Genomic DNA, 21,081 nt, shown 5'->3' on the forward strand with positions numbered 1-21,081 from the left:
TAAGAATGTTAAAGCCAATACAGAAGAAGTTAACACTTTGAACGCTTTGATTACCTCTTTATTCAATTTCAACAGTAAAAATGTAGAAAGGATTTTGAAAATGAATACAGAGTTATGCGAAACGTACAAAATGATACCTACTTCATATTCTTACTTCGTCTGACTGATAGTTATCCAGCATTCGGCCCTTATTTACAGAAAACTTGTTGCCCAGTTTCGAAAGTCCTTTTTTAGAGAAGTGACCGCACTGGGAAGGACTTAAGTCAGTTGTTTACAGCAGTGTTTCTTAAACAGGTGAATGGTTTACCCCAGGGTGAACAAAATTTTTGCAGGGGTGAACCAACCAAAAGGAGTGAATAAGGGTGAACCGTCAGAAATGGATGATAGCTCTGCAGTAAATCCACTACTTGTTTTTTGGTGTGTTTTTTTGCTTATTGTAATAGTAAAGTTGGTTTGCACTGAGTGCGTAAGTACAAAAATTTGGTGACTGTGTTTTTTTGTGCTTTTGTAGCTTTATATTTCTGGACTCGAGAAATCGTACATTTGCAATGGTAAAACTTAGCTTGAGTTGATCTTAACAAAAATCGAAACAACCCAAGTCATTTTGTGCTGTTATATATAGACGAGATACTTTTATCATATCATGAGACAAGGGTGAACGAAATCTGGAGATAGATGCTAGGGGTGAAGAAAACTCAAAACACTGGTTCACAGCACTGCTATTACCACGTGACATTCACACGTTTATATTTCCCCCCAAACAGCGCTAGGGTGATTTTACGTCAAGCCGCCACAGTGTGACATGCCCGATCGCGTGCGCAATGATGCGTAACGACATGACAGACCAGGAGCAACGAAAAAACGGCAACAGCGAAGAGGGAATTCGTCCCGACTACAGCGGCAGCAGTTTGCAGGCATCGGCCGACAAAAACGGCACCGATTTGGACTTTGGCGCTTTCACAACGCCCGGGAACCCGGACGCCGGCGGTAAAAGCGGCTTCATGGACTTCAATATCACGGCAGGAGTTTTCATGGTGCTCATGATCGCCATTGTGACCACACTGCTGTTGTGCTGCTGCAAGATGTACGTGGTTTGCAGAAAGAGACGCAGGCAGAGGCAGCCGGGCTGGGAGAGACGGGTAAGGAGTTTTCTTCGTTTGAAGTTAATTTAAACGCTCGGTACGAGCCTTTTTCGGGGAGACCCCAATTACCTATGGTAGTATAACAGTAAATATTTGCATATATTGGTTAAATTGGAAAAACTTTTAAAATTAGAACCAAATTTCAATAAATCTAACCGTGTGGACTACTATAGGAGGCGAAAGGAGACCCAACCAAATCAAAGGGCCACCCAATTTTGGGACGCGACCCATCGATTGGGAAACACTGACTTAGACTAAATAAGTGCGCTCTAGCTAAGGTTTTGTATTATCTTAACAATAAGGTATTGGAAGGACTTTAAATGTAACGTTTAAGGATGATGAAGGTTGAAAACCCTTTCTAGAGTCATGTTAGTCTTACAACGTTGCTAAGAAGAGGGACTTTAGCCCTACGATGTCCTACATTTTATTGCTTTCCTTATTCTACTTCGCAAAACGAGATTTTGTTCGTTTTAGGTTGATTAGGACACTTCCTAATATAGGTCCTAAATTTAGTTTTGGGAGTCAAGCTGCTTTCACAATAATGTTGCTAAACGAGGTTGTTTCATCGGTTTTCCGGGGGAATAAATAGTTAGAACAATGCCGCTTGATCCTTAGGGCATTTATATTGTGTCACAATGCAATCTGCGGCAGCGCAACAGGTTAATTTGCATGCAAACAGTAGGGTATCGCATTATGGCAAGACACTTTTTTGGTAAATTCAGTTTACAAACTCGACCTTTGTGACAGTTAAAAAGCCAAAAACATTATTGCATTTTTTTTCAAAAAACCGGCGTGCAAATTCAGCTTTGGCGCGACAACCAAGCAACCTGGCTTCCATCTCACGAGTTGGATGAATGCTGCAGTGTTTAGCAGTGATTTTGCTTCGAATTGGCGCCTAACCAATGCTGCTATCTAGTAAGAACTCTCAAAATATTCGTGTCGCTATCAACGACTGATAAAGACGGGCCTTAGCGTAGGCTGCACGCCCACTGCTCTGTGATGTCATAACGATAACGTTTATGCCGTTAACAATGTACAGTGGCTGTAGCTGGCTCGTTTGACGAGCTTTTGCAAGGCTAGTGTAAACACGCGTGTTATCATTACGGCCCGAACCGCTTGGCCTGCTGGGCACAGGCTGCAGCAGTGGCTTATCAATCTCACTTATTTTGCATAACTTGCCGTTTCGGAGAAAAACCTCGGACGACGCATATGACTTTAAACTTTACGGAAGGCAGCAGTACAGCATTAGCTGCTGGGCGTTGTGTTATTGGGTAAACCTATAGTCTGTCTTCGCTTATTACTCGTATAAAACAACTCTAAAATGTACTAAACACGTGTCCAATTTTATCAACTAAAGCGATTTTTGATTGAACAAATTGCATATGTGAGATAATAATGCTATATGCCAAGTGTAACTCTTACAATTTTCTTAATATTAGTTATTTGCTATCAATTTTGTCTGCCAAGTGTAAGGGCTCTTTTGTATCTTGACAAGCGACCCCACTTTTGTCGCGAACCATACGTTAGGAATCAATGGGTTGAAGACCAAATTTTGCCGAAACGTTTGGCGCTAATAGTTTTCATCCTTTGCAATTACAAATCCTCATTATTGTAAAAACTATTTGTGGTTGGGGGTGACGGAATTACGAATGTAAGACATAAAGTAAGAAATAAAACAGATTTACTTTCCCCAATACCAAGCGAACCTAACGGTTTGCCGGGGACAACGGCTTACCCAACTCTTCCCCAAAAGTTATGTGGTGTTGTAGGAATTCTATAAAACGTATCGAAATCTCTACCTATGTTTAATATTTAAACTATTAAAATACAGTAGGGCATAATCCGATAGCAATGTGTCCTGTCTGTGCACGTTAAATTCTGGGCCAATTTCGCCTTGTAATCATGTCCGAATAAGGATTACTTTCAGATTATGATAACCCTAGATAGACCACACCCCAATATAATTAAAATTTAAACCGCTGCTTTCTTAGGTACAAGGAAAATTGCTGAGAAACGGCGGATTTTAATGTGTTTCTGTTGCGCACACAGAGTATTAGCCAACGACAAGCCAGGAAATATGTTTTCTTGGGACGAGGACATTCTTCTTTATTTACACTGTAGCTTTCGCTTCGAATAAGAGCGTTCGGCAGTGTATATATTTGCTTGAATATAGACTCCCTACATACGCTGCTGGTTTAAATTTAAACGATGCGATAACCGCGTGACGACATAATCGAATCGATTGTGACGCCAAAAAGCGAAAAGCAAATCCGCTTGAATCCAGCCAAGCTAAGAAATAAGAAACCTTTACGAAGTCCGACTGGCGTTGGATAAATAGCAATGCGTGGAATTGAATAATCGGATTTGGGTCGCCGAAGGTCACCTCCTCTGTGATGTAGAACTTTCCCCGAAAAGTATCGTTATAATAATGGCTGCTTTAGTTGACCGCTGTGCACAGAGCCCATGGCTTTGCTTTGTTCCCAATGCGATTCTTTCCTTCAGTGTAAAGTTTACATGGACATCTCCACAAACATAAGGCTTACATTGATATAAATACACGTATTTTTTTACTCTTTTTTAACTGCAGTTTATACTGCTGAACAGGGTGTATGTTGTGTTTCATATTCTTTTCAACCACGTTTAGCCCAAAACCAATAGGTCTCCAGATATTCGTTAAGGTGAGCTCTATAAAAAAACAGTAAAAAAAATGATTGTTTTTAAGGGCCCTATTTGATCAGGAGCTTAAAAGCCGAACAGAAGAGTGGTTTAATAAGGCTATATGTGAGAGTAAACTGTTGCTTTATAGTTATACAAAATCGCCTGTAGTGTGTAACCCGTACCCTTAAAGTCAACGTAGAAAAGCATTGTATTTTAAGCAGCCAAGTCGACTTTGAGTCTAAAACCTCGACGGTACTGTGGTTTAAAAAGGCTAGAAAGGGCACACTGAAGCTTAATGCCAACTCCTCTGGTCTGACCCGTTTAAAACGTATCACGCAGAGCTGCAGAGCTGCAACAATGCGTTTTAGCCTGGCGATTGGCGAGTAATTTACGACTCTGCTGCTGGCGGGAGGCTTTGTCTCGCTTCTAGTTCAGTGTGTTTCTTAACTCATTTTGTGTGGGTTTGTAACGATGTAATACTTGTTAGCTCCCCTCTCCTGTTGAAAAATAAGATAAATATCAAACTAAACAGAAATCTAGAGGAGTCGTGACAGCAAACTAAAACCGTGGAATACTGGTGACAGACAAACTCTATGCCCAGACTGTTTTAAAATTAAACGACACAAATATCTGATATCTATAGCATGCGGACATCGAAAATTCCAACTACGGCCCAAAAAACAGGTTTAGCATGCTAAAAAAACAGTTTCGGAAAACAAACAATATCTACAAACGTCAAACAGCGTTTCAAACATTTGCAAAAGTAAAAGAACAGCGTTTAAAAATACTCTCAAAAAATCAGATCGCACATTAACATACATAACCCGTTTGTTTGATTCTAACAAACTCAACATTTCGTTAATGCAAGACAAAATTGTCAACAGAAAAGGTGCAAGAAATGCGCTTGGGGCGATACAATTTTTGCACACAGTCGCCTTCAAATTTGAGTCAGACATTTATAAGTCAAAGATTGATGCGATTCATTTCATTGCAGCGACAAAATTACACTGCAATTCGAACTGGATATCACTTTCAAAAATAAATCACTTACCACAGGGGTGTCCAACTCAAACATGCCGGCGTGCCAATTTTAATCTTATAACTTCTTGCCGTGCCAAAGTGTGTAGTAGAAATGCGCATTACTGCATCTAAGTGTTCGTCGGTGAGCTAACTATTGTAACTCCACACCAAGCTATATAATTGTGTTAATGCTAGCCTCCAGCCCTTCACCACAGTACAATGGTATATTATTATCAGATGTGTAATTGTTCGATGTCGTAATTGCTAGGATTGTTTTGTATTGTGAACAAACAATGGCAATTGGCTGTAAAACAAATTCAGTATTTTTTGACAATTGACTGAATAACAAATTGTATTTTTTTTGACAATTGGCTAAATAAAAATGTTAGTGTTTTTTGGGGGACTTGCGTGCCATTTTTTATTTGGTAGCGTGTCACATTTGGCACGCGTGCCGCTTGTTGGACATCCCTGACTTTACACAAAGCAGACGAGCTTAAATGTTTTGTGTAGAACAGTGGCTCCTTGCACTTTTTAGTTAAGGTTAAAAATAACTTTTTATGGATTTTAATTATTGGTTTTAAAAGCTTGTATTTTATGACCTGAAGTTAATAAATGAATAAACATGTTTTATTTCTGTTTCAAAAATTATCCCTCGTGTTTCCACAGTTACCCCTAAAGCTGTAAATTATTTTTTTTACGGAAGACCATTGATGGGTGAGACACTTTTGCAGATCGGTTAAACGCACACAAAACTTATTTATTGTGATTTTCTAAAATCTAGGTAAGTGTTTTTTTTGCCTACACTCTTAAAACAACCAAACATAACCCAACTAAGCTTCTTCGTGTATAGCTGACCCGATGGGCTGCTGAGAGACGGTCACGAGGCGGAATGAGGTTAACCAAACACGGAATAGCAGCTTTGTGAAGCTTACAAACAAACTTACCTGTCCTTAAGGGCCGTTTCCTGTGAGAAGGACTCCATTTAGGTCACCAATCCTACGTTAACAAAACGCCAGCGTAAGACAAGGAACCGTTTTTTCTGCATCTAGTTCGAACTATTAATTTGTAAATGTACCAGGTGTAAAAGCAAAATATTTGTCTCAACGGAACGCTTAGATATTTTCAGAGATGACGTCAGAAAGTTGCGTCATGACGAGGCGTCTAAAACAAATAACCTAATGAAACTTGAGGTTATCTTTCGATGTAGAACACAAATACCTTAAACTGAAATCTTGATTTAAATACATTCGTGGCATGCCTAGGTGGCCTGGAAGAAGGGACATGGCCCGAAAAAAAAAGCATTTTATAAACAACAACACATTTTAGCTATACGGCTAATCTTCACAAATTATTTTACCATTAATTTCACAGCTTAAATGATCAGAAATTTGTCCATGAGTCAAAGATTCGCAAATGCAGAAAACGGTTCGTAAACGAATCACAACTTTTGGTTCTGAGACCTTCGTTTAAAAACAAAAATTATTTACGAACAAAAATTTCTTGGTATTGCGTCAAAAACGAGAATGAACAACTTTTTATACGGAACCGGATTTTTTAAGACTAAGCAATCTTTTTTTGTAAACAAATACAGTACCTTATACTTTTAGATTTTTCTAAGCCAACCAAACATTTCACCATAAACAATTTTTTTGCACGCTAACTGAAAATTGTGTTTTTTTCAGAGAGGAAGGTCTTCCACAGGTGGCAGACAGACGCACCTTCCTATAGGGAGGCGGTACGACGACCAACCGCCCAGCTACGCCGATATCGACTTTTCAGGTTCAACAGCGCCCAGGCAACTTGAAGTTGCAGTTGAGAGAGGTGAGATCACGGGCTGTTTAGAGATGTTCTATGGTTTTGGATATGATCCAATGCCGACTGCCTAGTGATAGCATCAGTACTCGTCCGATACTATAAGATGGCAATGTTGCAGATCCGATGCCAAATTAATATTTTATTTTAACTAGGGATGCCCGATAATTGACATTTCATTCCGATGCCCACAAAAGATATTTTGGACAAAAATTACCGCGATATAATCCGATACCAAATGACGTCATTACTATGCTCATATAAGCGAAATAAATTAAATGCTAGTTTTTAAAGGTAATTTTTCCAGGTTTTTAAATTAACATTTGCAATAGCTTAAGAAAGTTTATTATGTTCAGTTGTTAATCTTGTATATTTAAAAAAAATACCTTTGAAGGTAGAAATACATGCGTTGAATCGCAAATCAATGCTGAAAATTCTATATAGATTTAGTATTGGATCGGCACCGATACCACCCTAGTATCGGACGAGTACCGATACCATTACTTGGCGTCGGGTATCGATTTTTATATAGTGCGTTTCGGGGTAGTAAAGACGGAATGGCATTAAACATATGTTTAACCAGTGCAATATACTTTTTTTGTCTCAGTCAAAATCAGTCACTATAGGTTCTAGTTTATTGTATTCGGTTTTTAGAGACTGATGATGCCGTGATTGGCGAAATATATTTTTCTTTTATAAACTAGAACCTATAGTGACTGATTTTGACTGAGACAAGAAAGTCTAAAGTATATGTTTAACCAGCTGTTTAAAAGTGAAAATTATTTACTCGTACTTTTAACGGTCATGCCAACTTTGGGCTGCTGCATAATTTTGTCCTGAAAAATTAGTAGTTTTACTCTTGCCATTTATTAAGGCCACAATAACAATAAAAAACGTGTCCAATGACCTCTACAAATTAAACGTCTGCCAATTTCGCCGCTGGTCTACCGAAACGATTAAGTTTGACGTCACATATTGTGAACAACGGTCATTAGGTTCTCGCTTTTCGTTAAAATTACATGTCCATTATTGCTTTACGTAGAAATACAAATGCCAGGTCCGGCCGTATAAGGTCGTCCAGCGAGAATGCGTCGTAATTTAATCTGCTATCTAATGCTCCGAAAAAAATAATTCGCCGACTGACCAACCGTAGGATTTGCAATTGATTTAAAATGATCCTGGGCTCTTTTTCAATCCGGCAAGTTTGAAAAATAAATTTACCGACTCTGTACAAAATTTTTACCTTCGCTGCTCCGTGGAAACTAGCTTTATAAACACTAAACATGTAGGGAAGCTTATGCATGGATCTGTAATGAAGATTGATAAATGAATTTCAAAGCCAAAAAGGTCGGGTAGATCGAAATCATTTTGATAAAGACGTTTTGATATGACCTTGTATCATCTTAAGTTAACGTCTTTAACTTTTACTTGTATTCCACAAGTAACAATAACTGAAGATGATACAAAGATCGTATCGAAACGTCTTGTGGCTTTGAAAATCGTTATCAAATAAATATCTATTTCTAAAAAACAAGCAAAAATATCCACAAAATAGGTATATTGTTACTGCTGCCTTTACTTGACTAAAAATGCGTCGATGGCAGATTTGGGTTTGGCTAAGATTAGACCAAGAACACCACGCCTTGTTCTATATTAACCTATCCCCAAAATCCGTCTTTTATCTTCGAGCAATCGCTTGTGTTACGTCATCGACTAGTGGTTGAAGAAAGTCTGTTTGTCGTTAAGCGAGACGTCAGGCCGAATTAGGTGACGTGACAAGTTAAATAGAAAATGGAGTTTCCCCGGTGGAATGGTTGTGATAATGTGTCAGTATGCGGCCGGAATTCTCCTGCCATTTACAAAAATTATTTTCTCATGTAAAATACCGACCTAACGTTTTTTTCCACCACTCATTAGGCGTCATATATACTGCCAATAGACTATAAAAGTTTAATATTTTAGGCTCTATGTCTATGATATAGATGCTAAACCCCGAAATTTTTAAGGTAGGGCCTACTCGTTTTTCTAAAAAAAAAACGTTTTATTTTTGGTGAATGTGCTTCGTTTGAGGCGATTTGGTAACTCTACAAGGGTTTAAAGAATAACTATATTAGCCTGTTTTAAATAAAGTGCCTATTTTAAATAAAAAATAAAGTGCCTATTTTAAATAAAGTAAAGTACAAACATCCTACTTCCTCATCTAATTTATAATAATACCAAAATTGATGAAAAAGTGTAATTTCGACCAAAAATAACAAACAGATGTCGGTTTAGGTCGTTTACCTTGCTGCATGTCCTGATTTCAGTTAATAGCCTAAAATTGTCTAATTTTTTAATCACTAAGCCTCGATTTAAAATAAGTATCTATAATTGCTTTAAAGGTTGCGCCGGAACATTTTCCAACATCGCCGTCGCCGATCCGAAAACCGAAGACGACGCGATCGCCGTGTACTGGAGCAATGATGTCACGAATGACGACACCAGCAGTGACGTACCCCCTCCCGTCTACTCGTGTGTCGTCATCACGAACGGTGACGTAACACAGGGCACGGACTCGGTGCAATCGGTCCAAGATTCATCGCCGCCCGAATATTCAAGCGCGGTTGAGCGAACGACTGACTCCGTGGCGCCGCGTAGCGACAATGGGAGAGGGAGAAACCTTTTCCGCGTGGTGTCGCTGACGAGGCTGTTCGATAACGCGCTGCGAACGGTTTCGCAAATCGTGGCAAGGGAAACGATTCGGACTCGCGAACGGGAGAGTTCTACAGTCAGTAACTCGAATCAGCCGCAAACGCCGCCAACTGTATAACTTGCGGTCGCGGACTGGCGAAAACGACCGTCAATTAACACCACTGTCCATACCAAAGAAACAAACTAATTTCGCCAAACCTATTACCCTGATAACCGGCGTTTTAACCTTTTAGGTGCAGTTTACCGGTTGTTGTTCTTGTTTTGTTCGTGTGTCCAATACAGAGAACGATCGGCGTTAAAGCCTTTTGACATACTGGAAACAATGTGATGGGTTGGGCAATTGGAACGGCGGGCAGATGTACCTGTGGCGTTAGACCATAAATTCTTAAACTGGGGTCCATGGACCCCCTGTGAGTTCGTGGACAAGTTTTAGGGGGTCATTAAAGGCTTAAATAAATCCTAGTGCATGAATAATATTTTTTTTAAAGAAAACAGTTTAATCGCCAAAAACGCTTGAGCGCTTTCATCCTAAAGGTAACTATAGAAATTATTTCGGTTTCACATTTGTTGGACCGAGAACAGCATGTCTTTTAAGTGTACTTGTTTTACGATTTCATCTCTAAAATGTCATCCCTAAAATTCCATGCCAACCCTAGTTTACGCGAACCAAATTTATTTCAAGGTTCGGCGTTAAAAAAAGTTTAAGAACCCCTGCATTGGACAGACTTGTGAACGTGCGTGTTTTGCGTCGGGCTGGTCCTGACCAATGCGCGTCACAGGTTTCAAGTTATCAAACACCAAGGTGTCTCGTGTTATGTCGATGTCAAGTGAAAGAATATTTTATCTGTGCTATATGTTTGAGTAAGAAAAAAAGAATAACAGGGGCAAGGGGAAACGATAAAGTTATGATCAGCATTTTTCCAAATTTTTACTTTTTTTAGTGTATTTACTGAAAGTATGTTTAATATTTTGCATTTACACCTTTATGTAATAGGTGGACGGTTGCAAAATAAATTTGGTATTATTTACAATACAATCATACCCCAAATTTCGATTTTTTAATGCTTGCCTATATTGCAATCATAACATTTGCAAAGCTATTTCTGTATTACTTCAGCGACTAAAATTGAGGTGTTGCAATACAATTTTGAATTTCTATAGGTTTTTAACGTGCCCGCCTGAATCGTGTTTTTGTTTTTGCAAACTTTTTCTTTGTTTTTATCGCGAGTATTTTACGACGTTTACAGTTTCTTTATCGTTTGTCAACAAAACCTTTCCTAAACTTTAAGGAGTTGTTTTATGAGAGACATCACTCGAAACTAAGCAGTTTAAAAAGTAGCGAATGGAAATACATGAAAAAACTTTAAGAAAGGCATTTCCGACCGGGTGGATCAGTGGTTCTCAAACTGGGGTCCGTGGTGCTCGGCATGGGTGCGAAATTTTCACGGGGTCCGCGCAACAACTTTAAAATTAGATGACTGGTGTATTATATTAGCCGGGGCTTATCTTTCCTGTTGATTTTTTAGGATAATAAATTATTTGACAGCATTAGCAAGTGTAGATTAATTGTATAATTACTTATTTAAAGGTTAAGAGTAGCCTATTTGTTGTACCGTGATTATTAGCCTGTTAATCAGAGGTGAACAAAATACTAGATGTTAAGCCAATTATTCAAACCGTAAAAAAAACTATTTATTCGCGCTTAAAACGCAAGATGTATAAGCCAAGCGCAAATCAATTGTAAACACTGAAATGAAAGCCTTTAATCACGCTGCATAAAAAAATAATGAAACGAAAAACTATAGGCTCACCAAGCCATAACACTTGCACATCACCTCTGCCAAAATCTAGAATGCATTTTACGAAAGCGTTCAGATAGCGCCACTCATAATAAATATTTCTTGTAAACAACGTTTTATAAACAAGACATAACACGGGAGTTTTCACAAACATGTGGGTCAAAGCATTTAAATTTTCACCATTTAATCGATGTTTCTTAGTTTACCATCCATAAAACAACACCCGCGTATATTTCACCAATGATCAGAACAGCCACGTTTAAGTTGGTCAATGTGTTCATGCAAGATGTAGTAAAAGACTGGGATTAAGTGATGAGAACAGTACAACCAAATGTAATCCATAACGTGATGAAAAGGTAAAGTGTGAAGCCGATCTAAGCTGTTAAAATACATACATTCGCAGTCGTACAAGTCAATAGCTTAAGAGTGGGCAAAAAACAAGGCCATATACATGACAGCACGTCCCTATACCGCCTCTATACGTGTCGCATATACAGTCAGTCCAGCAAGAACGGTGACGCGTATTCCTATCGCTTACGTCATTGGCACATTGGGCCTTCTTCTTTCTAATCTGAACAGTTGTCGCTTCTGGGTGACGCAGCCCTGTGGGACCGGCTGCATAGATCTGCGCAAGGAGTCTAGAGCTATTTTCATTTCGCTGCTCGTCAGTCTGTGCTGTGTTACCGCTGTTGTTCTATCTCTCTCGCGCTCTCTCTACTAAAGTGACCCAGGCAAAATGGTGAGTACGTTAATGGTAATGCTATTATGAGTCAATGTAGTGGGGTTATTGTTCTTTACGGGAGAGTAATTATGAGCGAATTTACCCCCAAAAATTGCTTGTAGGTGAACAATAAAGTGGAAGAAATAAGCGCTCAGAAAAACGGATTTTTTTATTGAGCGTTTTCAAAAACTATATATTTTTATTGTTTGGTTATTGTTCTTCACGGGAGCACAACTATGGGCGATTTTGATTAAAAATATTCGCTCAACGTGTAAAATAACGTAGAGAAAATAAGCGCACAGAAAAATAGTTTTTTTGAAAATATTTAAAAAAATGTTTTGTAAATTCTAAAATTACATCTAATTCGCAATTTTTTTTATGACAATTTCGGTAAATTTCGTTTTTGAAAATATTATATAAATTTTATTTGGAAATTAGTTAGTATCATGTATTAGGCAACGATAGCAAGTCTGAAAGCGATTTCTATTCAGACCTATACGTTTCTTGTGGACCTTTTTTTTTAATTCTGTAGAAAAAACGACGTTAATGGTGACGATGTGGCGCTACCGAATTACCATAACAGAAAATGCGTTTGGCAAACTCTAATAAACATTTAGTAATATTTGTTTTACCATTCAAAATCACATTTAAACATATATTTTTAAAAACGCAGGAGGTTGTATTATCAGAAGAACAGAAATGTGGTAAGAAAAATGATTTATTTGTTTAACATCAAAATTCTCTATAATAGCCATAGGTTGAACTAATGAATACAAACGAGTGACACGCAGCGCGAATTACAAATATAAATAGGCCTACGCTATGATACCGCTTGTAAAAGGAACTTTAAAAAGGTGGTATCTATATTTGGTTTAGCTAGCAATCTAGCAATATCGTTACAATATTTGTTTTATTTTACGCAATCCCTGTGCATATAATCTTTATAGGGGAGATTTTTTTCACTTCGGACATATTCATAACAACATAAAGTTCGCTAGTTTCTAGTCTCAACTCAATTTACACAAAACGTTAGCTGTGTTGAAGGTGTTTGAATAGTGTTAGGTGCGTTTATTTTTGTTTTTGTTTTATCTGCTTATAAAGCTGACGAAGGATAACAGGAATAATCTCGAAACTATAGCAATACTTCTAGGCGATCTTTAAGTGCCAATAGCCTTAACAGTAAACATAATTGAAGTGAAAGTACATGTTTAACGAAACCCGAATAATTCTGAGCCAGCTTGCACAAACGACCATCGAAGAACAACGTCACACTAAAGTTCGTAGCGAACATGCCCTAATTAGGAGCGTTGGGAGGTATACAAGGGCCAAACGAAATCTGTGAAAACGATTTAACACAGGGACACAGTAGATATTGGCTTTCTGTTTATGAGTGTTAAGGTTATGCGAGTAAGCTTCCACAGTTTATCTTGTCGAAACCCGTCCAAATAAGTCCTAAATATATCGCAATAACACCCAAACCTTCAGGGTGGGGATATGGGACGATCGGAGGCCACCGGTCTGGTATTGGTCGCTTTGGTTTCGACGTTAGGGTGCCTCAGTTTAAACTGCGTCTTTGGTACGGCTGTTTTGGCTCTGGTCTGTTTACCCCTGTTTGGGGTTACTTGCTAGGCTTAGGATTTGAGTCAGGGATTATTATACAAAGACTTTGTTTCTTGGCCTAAGGCTTTAATCTGACGGGTTTAGGTCGTATTCCGATTTAGTCGTTTTTCGGAATATTGTGCATTAGTCCTGCTTTTGCCTTTTTGAATAAATAACAAGTCAAGTCCCGGTCAAGTCATAATTAAAGCAAGTCAATTCCAAGAAGTCCCTGATACAAATTTTGGGTAAACTCGTCCGATTATGAGCAATGCTCTAAAAAATGCTAAAAAGGCAATAGAGGGAGAAAAAATTGTTTCACGTGCAAAACTTGGGATAAATAACCTTATTTTACAAAACAAATCTTAATGAGAACACTTAATTTTGGGTGAATGATATGTTGCACTGAATATGTGAATAATGGAAATCACCTTGACCCTTGCAAGATAAATGTCGACCTTAATTCCTGATCCCTTGATATACTGACGATGCCTTGGATTGGCGAAATATATATATATCTTTAAGATCTGTTTATTGTGTCTGACCTGAATTGCTAGCTTTGCTAGAGTATTTTGCTGACACTTAATTTCAACCCATATAATTTGTCTAAAAGACTTAAGTCAAGTCAAGTCATTTTGCCAAAAAGTCATTTTCCAAAAAGACTTCTCAGTCAAGTCAAGTCATTTGAACAGAGTGACCTAAGCGTACTTAAGTCAAGTCATTGAATTAAGCCATTACAACACGGCCGTCTTTACCCACTACCTATTCCACTGAATCGTGTTCTTAACAATATAACATTATGTATATGCCAAATGCGCGCGCGGCAGAGTTTAAGGCGGCCTTCGAAGTTTTCACGGCTGACTCCGACGACGGAACCATCACCACCAAAGAGCTGAGCAAAGTGATGCGGATCCTCGGGCAGAATCCCTCCGACCAGGAGCTCAAGGAGATGGTGGATGAGGTTGACATGGATGGTGAGAAACAATGAGAGCTGGAGAAAAGGATAACTGCCGAATTTGGAGTTGATTTGAACTTTGTGTTGTCAATGATGTGGATGCTGTAGGAATTGAAGGATTTTGGAATGATGTTTATAGCCAGTTTGGAAACTTGTAATTTTGTTTGACTTATTAACTTTTTGTTGCATGACTGATAACTTTCTGGTAGGTTGCATGGTTAAGAGGATACAGATAAGAACGTTTTAGTCCGATGAAGAAGCTTTACATTGCGTGGTAATTACAGTTGGACGAAATTACAGTATTCGTTTGTTAGAATATCCCCTCACTTCTTGTGAGTGTTGTTAGCAGCAAATCCACTAAACGACAATAGTGGAGTCATACAGCCTATTTGTGAACGGGAGACTTTGACAAGTTACAAGTCCCTTCTTCGTCCTTTTAGCCTTCAGCTTTTCAGGCTGGTTGCACGAAACAAAGGCCAAGATATAAACATGAAATATTTAAGCAACTGAAGGGCAAATGGGAATTTTATCCAGGATCCTATCGACTTGGGTTGTGGCCTATAGGCTACATCTTGATCTTGTTTCTTGGAGAAACGTCTTTGCTATTTTGTGGAGTCGGGCAACAAAACATTCGATTTTGCGGAATTGGCGATATTGGTGACATTAATTTTGTTAGGTTTAGCGACTACTAAAAGAACATTTTAATTCACCAAAATATATTGTTCTATTAGCGTAACTACCACAGTCGTAGAGTGTCGAGTTTCTACAACGTCAATATATACAGTCAGAACAGAATGAATCTCTCGCAAGCCAACACATGCGAAGTGTCACCGTGCTACTTACAGCGACTGACAACTACCAGTAGCAAGACAAGACGTTTGCGGTGGAACAGCTGTTGCGCGATCACATCAACTGACAGCAGACATTAGGCGACAGTCAGTTTCGCTATGAACGAAATGCTGCGTATAGACATCCGATTTGCATCGACAACTTTTGGTATATTGGACGGGCTACGGTGATGTTGAAAATCAAATCAAAGTTTTATTGGTAATTCTATAGGAGGCCGAAAATTAACAGACAAATTTTGCCTGAAAAACTAAGTTACCTTGGAATAGTTACGGTTGTGTTCTTACACTCATTTCAACGCTGTACATAGCCTACTAATTATATAGGTGCGTCTTAATCAAACAAAAAGTTTGAAGACTCAAAAAGTATTCGTTCACAAATAAATTAAACAATCATGTCAGAACTGCGCACACTTTCACACATTTTTGCACTCAGAAAAACTATTGCGCACTAATATGGCAGGACATAACAAACTTATAAGGTGGCAATACTGGTGTCCAGGTTATTTATTTTTCCCTTTCGCCTGCGAAAAACCTGCAGTTATAATGAAGTAAATAATTTCAATTTCCAAAATGAAACAATTTTTTAGGTAGTTTAATTAAAAAAAAACACACTTTGATTGTATTTAAACTTCAGTTCAGTTTCACATTTTTTTTACCGAGGCGTTTTAATGGCCCTAAGAACTTAATACAGTGGTGCCCTATATGCGTCATTAAAAGTAAAAACAAAATAAACCACGTAATATATTATAATTATACATCGAAAATATAGAGAGGTTTAAGATGATACCTGAAAAATAAATATACGCAAAAATATATTACAACCGGGCCACTGTTGAGGTCTAAGTCGTCTGACAAACTCCAATCACTTCATTAATTACTGAAGCACTATTGAAAATTCGGCTATGAAAATTTCTGTGGTGCCTCCTTTCCTTGTTTACTTTGCCTAATGGTCAATCCGGCCCTGGGTATATGAAAATGCGAGTCGTTTAAAATTGCTTTCCGCGCCCAGAATTCAAGGCGGCCTTCGACATTTTCGTGACCGACTCTGAGGACGGCACCATCTCGTCCAAGGAGCTGGGAAAGGTGATGCGAATGCTGGGTCAAACGCCCACTGAGAGCGACTTGACAGAGATGATTGAGGAGGTCGACGTCGACGGTAGCGCACATTCCACTGTGTGACGTCACAATCGGCATATTTTGAAAAATGCTGTTGCTGCTCCATGTCACTTAACTTCACTGCGAATGCACCATTCACCACCTACATTTCATTAACTTCGTATAGCGACCAACGGGTTGGAATTGAATGAGCAGCGAGTTAAGCGCCTTTATTCGGCGTGTAACTCAACCGTGTGACGTCACAATTGGCATATTTTGAAAAATGCCGCTGCTGCTGCTTGTCACTTAACTTCACTGAGAATGCACCATTCAACACTCACGTACTATTAACTTCGTATAGCGACCAACGAGTAGGACTTAGCGAGTTAAGCGTCTCTACTCGGCGGGTAATTTCACTGTGTGACGTCACAATTGGCATGTTTTGAAAAATGCTGCTGGTGATCACTTCACTTCACTGCGACAGCACCATTCACCACCTATATAGCATTAACGTTCAGCGTCTCTACTCGGCGAGTACTCGGTAAAGTATTGCCGGAATTGTTTTTCGCAACTCGTATGATATTAGTATCTGCATGGCTTGCTGTTATTTTTTCACTTTTGTGAACTAATTTTGTTTAAAATGCATGACTAATTACAATTGTTTATTAGCGCTCATTTTTTTTTGTTATTTGAACTTTAGTCTTTTTAATCTAGCATTCACCCTACGTAGTTGCCTCATTTCTATTGTGCACGATTTCACCTATTTTTGCTTTAAAAAAGCTTAGGTTTCCGTCAAATCTATTTTATCTCCTTTTTAATTTATTCTGAATCTTGTCGGATTTAAATTTATACCGAGATCTTTAGATTTGTTAACGATTAGACAGTTTATTTTTTTACAATGTATTAATCCAGTTTTTTTTTACAATTTTACCTAAATGCAGTCAATTCGGCTATTTAAAAATATCAAATTCCAAGTTTTCTTTACAATTTGGTAAACGTAGTTGTTACAATTTATCAACAGCTATAGCTATTCTGTTTTGACTTTGCCAGAATCAAGCCGCTATCTTTGTCATAAATCAAATCCCAACTAGATTTTACCAGTGTACCTAAAGCCCAACAGATTCACGAGCCACGTCAAGCCAGTTTAACCTGTTTTCGGTCGCGTTAAGGCAGCGGAACGATCGACTTTGAGGAGTTCTGCCTGATGATGTACAGACAGATGCAGGCCGACCAGGAGGCCAAGATCCCGGAGCGAGACGAAAAGGAACTGGCCGAGGCTTTCCGCCTGTTCGATCTCAACCACGACGGCTTCATCGACATCGAAGAGCTTAAGGTAGGTGTTGGGATTTTTGTTTTTGGAAAACTTGCGACATGAATAGGACTGGTTGGTCTGCCGTTTCAGGATGTGAGATATGCGCATTTGCCGTAATATATAGGCCTACCAATAAATGGAAAAATATAAATGACCGTCAAAACGAGGGGTTAGGGTAGAATAATTTTTATGTCCAAACGTATGAAAGTGCTGGGATTTTAGTTTTTTGGGAAAAATATGCGACATAAGATAGCGCTGATTGATCCGCCGTCTCGGCATGTTCGATATGCGTATTTATGGTGTTATATTCCGAAACAGATATTTTAGGCAAACATATAAAGGCTGTCAAAACGAGTGAAAAACTTAAAAAATAATTTAAAAAAAATTTAAACTTTTTTTTCACTTAGCCTTGTACTTAGGTCAATGTTTATTAACACATTTTTTTTGCTCAAAAGTCTGTGCTTTTTTTTTAAACTCGCAACATAGATAGGGTTTGGTCTGCCGTTGCGGGATGTTCGATATACCTATTCATGGCATTTTATATTACAAAACAGCGTTTTTACGCAAACATATAATGACCGTCAAAACGCGGGTGAAAGAAAAATCCTTTTCATACCCAAATGCATAAGTTTTTAGAGATGATGTCATAATGTCCCGCCATAAAACGGAACTTTAGGGAACTTAATGGGTGGATTTTGTGTTAAAATCTTAATATAATTACATGCAACGAGTCGTCGACAATGATTTGGGCAACTAGAAAATCATTTTATTCAAGTTAAAATTGGCAAAAATATCATTAGAAGGGACGTTACGGATTAAAACTAAAAAAATTGTCTCAGAACGAGACTTAAACAGGCGAAAATTATAGTTTTGGTCATCGTCTTGTAAAAAAATACCGGTACGGGATACCGGCAATCAATATTTTAACGAGCGCCGTTTCGCTTACATTTACAACTCAAAAACAAAAATGTACTTACATTTAACTCATAAACGGGCAAATTTGAGTCGTAAGCTATCTTCGTCATGGTGTTTTGGAGTTTTGTTGACGAGGGGGGTGTGTTGTTGGGTTGCGGATTTAAGAGATGTGCGATTCTTGTATATGTTCAGACAGATTCACGACATATTAAGCTAAAACTACGTCAGGTGAATTATTTTAATCAAATTGTCGCTGACTGAAGAGATTTCATGGCTAGACTACCTTACGTTACCTTACAGCGCTATCCAACCACGAGCGATACGACCGAAATATTCTTTTGATTGGCCTGTTTTAATTCAATATAGCCCGAGATGTTGTTTAAGCTAACTACAGTAACTAGTGTTGTAATGACTTAAGTGAATGACTTGACTTTGACGTATGAACAAACGATTTCACTCAACTTGAGTATTTTAAACAAATAACTTGGGTTGAAATAAAGTGTTTTCATTTATTATATTTAGCAAAATTGGTTATTTATCTTAAGTTTTGCACATAAAAATATTTGCTTGCTTTATGTTGCGTATTAGATTATTTTTTACCAGAGTATTGCTCATATTCCGACGAATTTATAAATTTTAATAGTTTAACGATTAATTTTTGTGACAAGGACTTGAATTGCTCTAACTATGACTTCACTTGTTTAATTAAAAAATACTTGACTTGGATTTAACTTCTGTTACAAATGACTTGACTTGGTCCTAAGTTATTTCACAAATGACTTGTATACAACACTGTATGTGGCCTAGTTATGTTATTAGCCGACTGTAACAACGTATATCTTTTCAACCAGGCGGCATTGGTAGGAACCGGTGAATGCATTGATAAGTGGGAGGTTGATGAGATGATGTCAGATGGCGACAAAAATCAAGACGGACAGCTCGATTATGAAGGTAAAAAGTCGCATAACATCCGTTGCCGTTTTGCACAGTATACTTTAAACAACGTACTTAACATTCTGCAACGCCTCTTTTACAGAATGTCATGCGGTAAATGAATTAAATTTCTGAACCATGACCCTTAAAATATAAGCCTTTTTAAATTTTTTTTTCATTGCAAAAACTATAACCCAATTAGTTTAAATGAGCAAGGTTTTTTTCAAAATGCCATGCAGTAAATAAAAAAACAGAAATATACACATTTTCACTTAACCAGTTATCATCGGCTAATTTGCATTCCATTATTTGAAAAAACATTTTTTTTTTGCTTTAGGGTGATACAGATCAACGTTGTCCTGAAGTTTAACCCACCGTAATACAGCAGAATAAAACTTCATTAGCACAGTAGAATTTTTGCGTAAATTAAAAATTTATACTTCGTTTACACCAGAAGAGCGATTTCTATCTATTGATATGTTGCCTGGTGGAGCTAACTCTATTATTTAAACATTGTTTTAAAAAAAACAATATAATGACGTTGAGCATTATTGTTACATTGAATGTGTGATATTTAAAATCACCTTGACCCTTGCAAAACAAATGTCGATTTTAACAGAAAAGTGGCAGCAACATAGTCTAACAATGCTAGTATTCAGGTCGGATACTTTGATGTTAAAAACTATAGCCAGCGAAATATATAATATATACAAATATTCTAACATTTTTATAAAGTGTCGCCTGACCTTCATACTTAGCACTGTGACGTTGATTTCTAGAAAAACAATGCCCATTGCTTGGGAGCATGATAGCGTAGTCTCGGCAATTGCTTAACATAACTAAAATAGTAATCGTCTAAAAACAATATTTGTATTCATTCGGACTTCCTTTTTTGTTTTGCAGTGTGGGTGAACCTAATTACTTGGCAAAACTAAAACATGTTCAATACAATAAACCGTGCAAGTCTTTTGGACCAAGACTTGACTTGGACTTAGTCATGGAGTCAAATAGCTTCAGTTAAAAAGAGCTGTCGCTCATAAATCGCCCGAGTTTGCCAAATTAAATAGTTCAACGTTTCATTTTTACGCCGAAGTCTTCTAGTTTACATACTCCAATAATGACTTGGCTGTCAAATTGAGTACAGGACTTCATTTATTTTTGAAATAATTTAACTTGAAACTTAAAATGATTTTTCAACTTGCAGAATGGGTGAACTGGATGAAATTCGTTCCCGCCTAGATCCGACAAATTTGAACGCAAGTTCGGGAGAAAGCGCGAGGAACAATCACCGTTATTTTATCACAACACAACAACAAACAAGTCATTGTTCTTGTCCAAAGTCGCCCCGAATGTTTCTTTCGTCATTGTAGAAGCGCCAAAAACTGGAAACGCGTCGCCTGCCCGAATAAAAGGCCAGTTTAAATAGCCACGAAACAGCGCCCGAGTTCTCTTTTGAATCGGACTTCGCAGCCAGTTTGAAAAAATACGTTAAAATACATAGGGAAAGCTTTTTTTCGCACACTGATATTGTGCTGTTTAAGTTTTAGCTGCACAAAAACATGGTAATTAATTAGGCGAATTCAA

At 38.0% G+C, this 21,081-nt stretch overlaps 2 protein-coding genes and 1 pseudogene across 2 annotated transcripts; all 3 read left to right on the forward strand.

Annotated features, from left to right (window-relative positions):
• Positions 1 to 771: 771 nt before the first annotated feature.
• Positions 772 to 10,495, forward strand: LOC146165011 (uncharacterized). Its single transcript, XM_083382471.1, has 3 exons — positions 772 to 1,139; positions 6,503 to 6,641; positions 9,014 to 10,495. Exons 1-3 carry the CDS (start codon positions 822 to 824, stop codon positions 9,439 to 9,441), a joined length of 885 nt encoding a protein of 294 aa, XP_083238597.1. The 5' UTR covers positions 772 to 821; the 3' UTR covers positions 9,442 to 10,495.
• Positions 10,496 to 11,727: 1,232 nt separating this feature from the next.
• On the forward strand, positions 11,728 to 20,936 carry LOC146165012 (troponin C, body wall muscle-like). Its single transcript, XM_083383238.1, has 6 exons — positions 11,728 to 11,861; positions 12,517 to 12,547; positions 16,252 to 16,398; positions 17,507 to 17,670; positions 19,416 to 19,515; positions 20,702 to 20,936. The coding sequence occupies exons 1-6, from the start codon at positions 11,859 to 11,861 to the stop codon at positions 20,734 to 20,736; spliced, it is 480 nt and encodes a 159-aa protein (XP_083239364.1). The 5' UTR covers positions 11,728 to 11,858; the 3' UTR covers positions 20,737 to 20,936.
• On the forward strand, positions 12,558 to 16,245 carry LOC146165013 (troponin C, body wall muscle pseudogene; annotated as a pseudogene).
• Positions 20,937 to 21,081: the final 145 nt, after the last annotated feature.

Source organism: Ascidiella aspersa, chromosome 2, assembly GCF_963924565.1.
Source record: "Ascidiella aspersa chromosome 2, kaAscAspe10.2, whole genome shotgun sequence".
Classification (NCBI taxonomy): Eukaryota; Metazoa; Chordata; class Ascidiacea; order Phlebobranchia; family Ascidiidae; genus Ascidiella; species Ascidiella aspersa.